General features: G+C 39.7%; 1 protein-coding gene and 1 long non-coding RNA gene across 3 annotated transcripts in view; one reads left to right on the forward strand and one right to left on the reverse strand.

Moving 5' to 3' along the window:
* The window catches only part of klhl2 (kelch-like family member 2), a 147,828-nt gene that overhangs the window by 76,207 nt on the left and 65,621 nt on the right, over positions 1-6,000 (forward strand). For both annotated transcript variants that reach the window (XM_043698470.1, XM_043698465.1), the window contains exon 6: positions 323-432. In XM_043698470.1, the coding sequence (XP_043554405.1) occupies positions 323-432 (110 nt within the window). The remainder of the gene's footprint in view (positions 1-322; positions 433-6,000) is intronic.
* LOC122553987 overlaps positions 1-6,000 on the reverse strand; it is a 48,466-nt gene that overhangs the window by 25,926 nt on the left and 16,540 nt on the right. The window lies entirely within an intron of this gene.

Below are 6,000 nucleotides of genomic sequence, written 5' to 3' on the forward strand. Positions count from 1 at the left end.
CTTGCAGCATTATATTTCCGTAATCACACATCACAATCATAATCTATGCAGCTCTTCACAGCCAGAACTGTCACAGTAGAATGTTTCCTTTGCTGACTCAAGTAACTGTTGAAAGATTCTGACACTAGGTTGTTAATCTCACGAACTCAATTTTTCTCCACAGATGCTGTTCGACTTGCTGCACATTTTCAACATTTCCTGCTTTTGCTTTACTTAGGATTCTGTGCAGTTATTTTTTTATCTTAAGGTAGTTTTAGTATTAAGGAACAGTGTTTTTGAAATCAAAGTAATTTGTGAAAAACTTTTTTTTTTCTTTGAACAGAACAGCATTTCTCAGAGGTCGTGCTGGGAGAGGAATTCCTCAACCTTGGTATAGATCAAGTATGCAGTTTGATAGCCAGTGACATGCTCACGATTTCATCAGAAGAAAAGGTAAAGCAACAAAGTAATATTGGAAGATTTCCCATGATTTAAATTGATTTAAATGTTAAGTGTCTGGTTAAATCAAGATTCATGTCCATGTTTTATATTGATATAAAGATTGATAGGTATACATTCCTGCTTTTGTGCATTTTGTGGGCGGCACGGTGGCACAGTGGTTAGCACTGCTGCCTCACAGCACCAGAGACCCGGGTTCAATTCCCGCCTCAGGCGACTGACTGTGTGGAGTTGGCATGTTCTCCCCGTGTCTGCGTGGGTTTCCTCCGGGTGCTCCGGTTTCCTCCCACAATCCAAAGATGTGCCGGTCAGGTGAATTGGCCATGCTAAAATTGCCCGTAGTGTTAGGTAAGGGGTAAATGTAGGGGTATGGGTGGTTCCCGCTTCGGCGGGGCGGTGTGGACTTGTTGGGCCGAAGGGCCTGTTTCCACACTGTAAGTCATCTAATCTAATCTTTTACCAAGCAGATATAGGGAAAGGTCAAGACTTTGAGCCAGTTATTTGCCCACATTTATACCTTGGAAAATGTGGCACAGACCCCAAAATCTCTTCCTCACTACCTCCATCTTTTTATAAAAGATTTTAATATATTGTTGGAAGCTGACTGAAATATTTAGGTTGACTTTTTTAATATCTTTTTTTGTGGAAGGCCCCAAATTTCAAAGCTGGACCAAATAATTATGGAAACCAGCCTTTGATTTGGAAGTCATGATTTGGAGATGCCGGTGTTGGACTGGAGTGTACAAAGTTAATCCCACAACACCAGGTTATAGTCCAATTATTTGGAAGCACTAGCTTTCGGAACACTGCTCCTTTGTAAGGTGGTTGACCATCTGATGAAGGAGCAGCGCTCCAAAAGCTAGTGCTTTCAAATAAACCTGTTGGTCTATAACTTGGTTGTGTAATTTTTAACTTTGATTTGGTAAGCTTTCATCCGAAATGAACTCCTGTGCTTTCTGTACCTTTGCTGGGAATGACAACCTTATACAACAGGCCAAACAGCTCATTTAGATTAATATTTGTTTCCTAAACAGTGGATGCAAATATCACTTGCCTTTGGAGCAAATCGAAACAATCACGATGAATATCTATGTACTCAATTTACTAGAGGTCAGTGTCTAGTAAATCAACAGATTTTCTGAAATGCTGTGTTGTAGAGTACTCCCACTTGCCTTTTTTTTTCATTTCCACTTGTTCAGTCAAAACTACATGTAAAGTAACTTTACTGGAAATTTACTTCTTACGTTGGTTTCCGTTTCTTTAACATGTTAATAAAGAAGTTTTAGCAGCATGAGAATTGAAGGTCAAACCGAGGTGCTGTTGTGATTTTCTTTTTAAAAAAAGGAAATTTTGTTTTGGAATCTATATATATGAGAGGTGTGGGTGTGTGTGTGTGTGTGTTGTCTGCCCAATGGTGAAAGAACACTGCCTGTGAAATATCAACAGGAGGAGGGCATTTTCCAGGCTATGTGCCTCTTTTCCCTCACTTTCAACTCATCTGCTACCTGTTACCAAACTGTGTTTAGTGTGGACTGGCATATGTTCGGTCTTTACCAAATGTTTTCCCATAACTATCCGTCATTTTCTAACAATTTGAACTGATGATTAAATAAATATTCAATTATGAGCATTCATTTATCATAAATACGTTTTTAATTCATTCAGATATATTGCAAAGGACTTGAATAATTTTAATACTTCTTAATCACATGATTATTTTTGGATTTTCCTGTCATGTTTTATAAATTATTACCACATTAATCATTATTATAAACATTTTTCTTTGCGTCAGATTTGACTCTTTTTAATTTTATATCATTTTAGAAAGCTTGAGGATATGTAGATCGTCCAATAATAGATCCCTTAGTGTGGAAGCAGACATATGGCCCATTGAGTCCATACCACCTTTCTGAACAGCATCCTACCCCTATCCCTTTAAACCTGCATTTCCTCACGGCCAATCCACCTAGCCTGCACAGCCCTGGACATTATGTGCAATTTAGCATGGCCAATCAACCATAACCTGCACATCTTTGGACTGTGGGAAGGAACTGGAACACCTGGAGGAAATCCATGCAGTCATGAATAAAATTTTTTTTTTAAGCCATTCATTTGTGGGACATGGACCTCACTGGCTCGGCCAACATTTATTGCCCATCACTAACTTCCCAGAGGGCAGTTTAGAGTCAACCGTATTGCTGTGGATCTGGAGTCACATACAGGCTAGACCAAGTAAGGATGTCAATTTCCTTCCCTGAAGGATATTAGTGAACCAGATGATTATTTCCATCAGTCGACAATGGATTCATAATCATCATTTAGATTCTTAGTTCCAGATTTTTATTAGATTCAGACTCCACCATCTGCCATGGTGTGATTTGAACCTGGGTCCCCAGAACATTACCTGGGTCTCTGGATCGCCTTCCCTGCATTCAAACTCCAGAGACAGTTGCTCAAGGATGGAATTGAACCTGGATCCCTGGTGCTGTGAGGCAGCAATGTTCCGTTGTGATACTTGAGGTTGCGAGACATGTAGGAGGTTCACTAGTGTTTTGTGCAGTGTTAGCTTTAGACGAAACATAGTGAATGTTGACTGTGAAAAGATGTTAGTTGTGCGTAAGATAATGACTAAGTGGTGGGAAATCAGCTCATATGTGAAAATAATTATATATAGTGAGGAATCTACTGATGAAAAGTAGTATTTATTTTTAAATGGAAAAGGTAATCATTTTCTGTTCTTGAGCAGTTATAACTTCATGTGCAGGTGTCAGTCCTTTAAGAAACATTCCCTAGAAATGCAATTCAATCCAATCAATTTTGGGACGAAGCTGATTAAAACAATTTTATGTTTTGGTGCCTTAAGGGATAAGCCAAACAAAGTGTTGTCTGCGTGATGAAAACCAAAATCAAGAGGCTATAAACAGAGCTAAGTAGTCCCACAAAACACTGATTCTGTCATGTTCATTTGAGAATGGTGATGGATGTGAAGCAGGAACAGTAGGAACCAGCTCAAACTTGGTGAATCTAGCCTTTTTGTATGCGATAAAGCTGAAATATTCTTAAACTGTAGAAGTGATGTGTAGAAGATCCTACTCTGCCTGTACTTTGAGATCCTACCCTCAAAACGAGTGTTCAACAGTTTATTGTAATTTGATTGACATGGAGGGACAGTTAATGCAAAAACATCTTTGGTCACTGACGTCATTGACAGATAGAATATAGTGTGGAAAAATGTGAGGTTATCCACTTTGGTCGGAGAAACAGATGTACACTGTATGTCTTAGTAAGAGATTAGAAAGTGTAAATGGGTAAAGGACCTCTGTGTCCTTGTTGATAAGTCACTGGTATAGCAAGCTATTAGGAAGCTTAATGGCGTGTTTAGCCCTTATTGCAAGAGAATTTGAGTATAGGGTAGCGGTCTTGCTTCTATTATATTGGTGATTTGGAGGTGCCAGTGTTGAACTGCGGTGAACAAAATTAAAAATCTCACAATACCAAGTTATAGTCCAACAGGTTCATCAGGTGGTTGTTCTGATGAAGGGGCAGTGCTCTGAAAGCTAGTGCTTCCATATAAACCTGTTGGACTGTAACCTGGTGTTGTGTGATTTTTAACTATTGTACTGGAATTTGGTTAGACCACACCTAAATTACTGTGTGCATATTTCCATAGAGGGAGTGCAATGAAAGTTTACGGGATGAACAACTAGGTAGAATGAGTCTACGTTCTTTGGGATTTAAAAGAATGAAAGATGATTTCATATTTGGGTTAAGCAGGGCAGAAGCTGAGATGTTGTTTCCCCTGACTGGACAGAGTTCAGATGAAGGAGCTATCTCTAAGTATTTTGTTCTAATTTGTTCGTGGTATTTGTGTTTTGCTGGCTAAACAAGCACATCTTGCCATTCCTAATTGCCCAGCGAGTAGATAAGAATCAACCACATTGCTGTGGGTCTGGAACTCAGATAAGATGGACAATTTCCATCCTTGTAGGGCATTAGTAAACCAGATGGTTTCTAGGACAATTAAGTGGTTACATGGTTGCAATTAGGCTTACTTTTCCGCCCAGATTGATTTTAACCGAATTCAAATTACACTATCATGTTGGGACTTGAACCCATAACCCCAGAATATTAGCTCCAAAGTGTTCTGGATTACAGTTTGGAGGGACATTGCCATTATGCCACTCCCTTACATGGTTCACGTGAAGAGCGATGACAATTGGGCATTGTTGAGTCGAAAAGTGTGGCGCTGGAAACGCAAAGCATGGCAGGCAGCTTTTGAGGAGCAGGAGAATCACGTTTCAGGCATAAGCCCTTCATCAGGAAATTGGGCATGATAGTAATGTGGCGAAATAGTAACAGAATGTGACAGGCAAAGATAGAGTACACACGGATAATGTTCAAATGAATGATGTTTGTGAGTTGTGGACACAGCCCAGTCCATTATGCAAGCCAGTCTTCCATTCGTTGACTCCATCTTTATTTCTCACTGCCTTGAAAAGGCAGCCAACATCATCAAAGACTCCTCCTCCCCAGTTATAATCTCTTCCGTTGGGTAGATGATACAAAAGCTTAAACACACAGCCAACAGATTCAAGAACAGCTTCTTCCCTGCTGTAATTAATTCTCTGAATGGGCCTCGAATTTCAAAGTTAATGTTGACCTTACTCTTTGTGCACCTTTTCTGCAGCTGTAACATTGAATTCTTTACTCTGTTCTGTTATCCTAATGGACGTTGGATGGTATAATCTATCTGTACTGCATGCAAAACTTCACTGTACCTAGATACATAGAGTCATAGAGGCGAACAGCACGGAACCAGACCTTCGGTCCAACTTGTCAATACCGACCAGATATCTCAACCTAATCTAGTCCCACCTGCCAGCACCTGGCCCATGTCCCTCCTATTCTGTGACAGTGATAAATCAAATCAGAGGTCAAAGGAGGGAAAATTGTAAAATGACCAATTTTAATGTTCTTTATCTTAATATACTCAGTATTTATAACAAATGAATTGATAGCTCAAATGAAGCTAAATGAGTTTTTGATGAGAATTATAGAGAAATGGTTAGCCAATAACTATAGCTGCTCCCTGAATACTCAATTTGGAAGGGCAAGAAGAAAGGCAAATGAAGTGGTGTAACTCCAATTAATAAATAATCAGTTCAGTACAGAGGTGAGAAATGATTTTGATTTTGAGGATCTTGATGTAGAATCAGCTTGGATGGAAATAAGGAATAGTAAAGGAAAGAAGTAACTAGCGATTTTTGAGAAGATTTGTAGCTCAGGTTGATGATAAGTATGCAAGTTACCTCGCTGAACTTGAAGGTTTGTTTTCAGATGTTTCGTCAACATGATTAGGTAACATCATCAGTGCGAGTCTCCGGTAAAGCTTTGGTGGTATAGAGTCATAGAGATGTACAGCTTGGAAGCAGACCCTTCAGTCCAGTCTGTCCATGCCGACCAGATATTCCAACCCAATCTAGTCCCACCTGCCAGCACCCGGCCCATATCCCTCCAAACCCTTCCTATTCATATACCCATCCAAATGCCTCTTAAATGTTG

Source organism: Chiloscyllium plagiosum, chromosome 1 (assembly GCF_004010195.1).
Source record: "Chiloscyllium plagiosum isolate BGI_BamShark_2017 chromosome 1, ASM401019v2, whole genome shotgun sequence".
In the NCBI taxonomy this organism is placed as follows: domain Eukaryota; kingdom Metazoa; phylum Chordata; class Chondrichthyes; order Orectolobiformes; family Hemiscylliidae; genus Chiloscyllium; species Chiloscyllium plagiosum.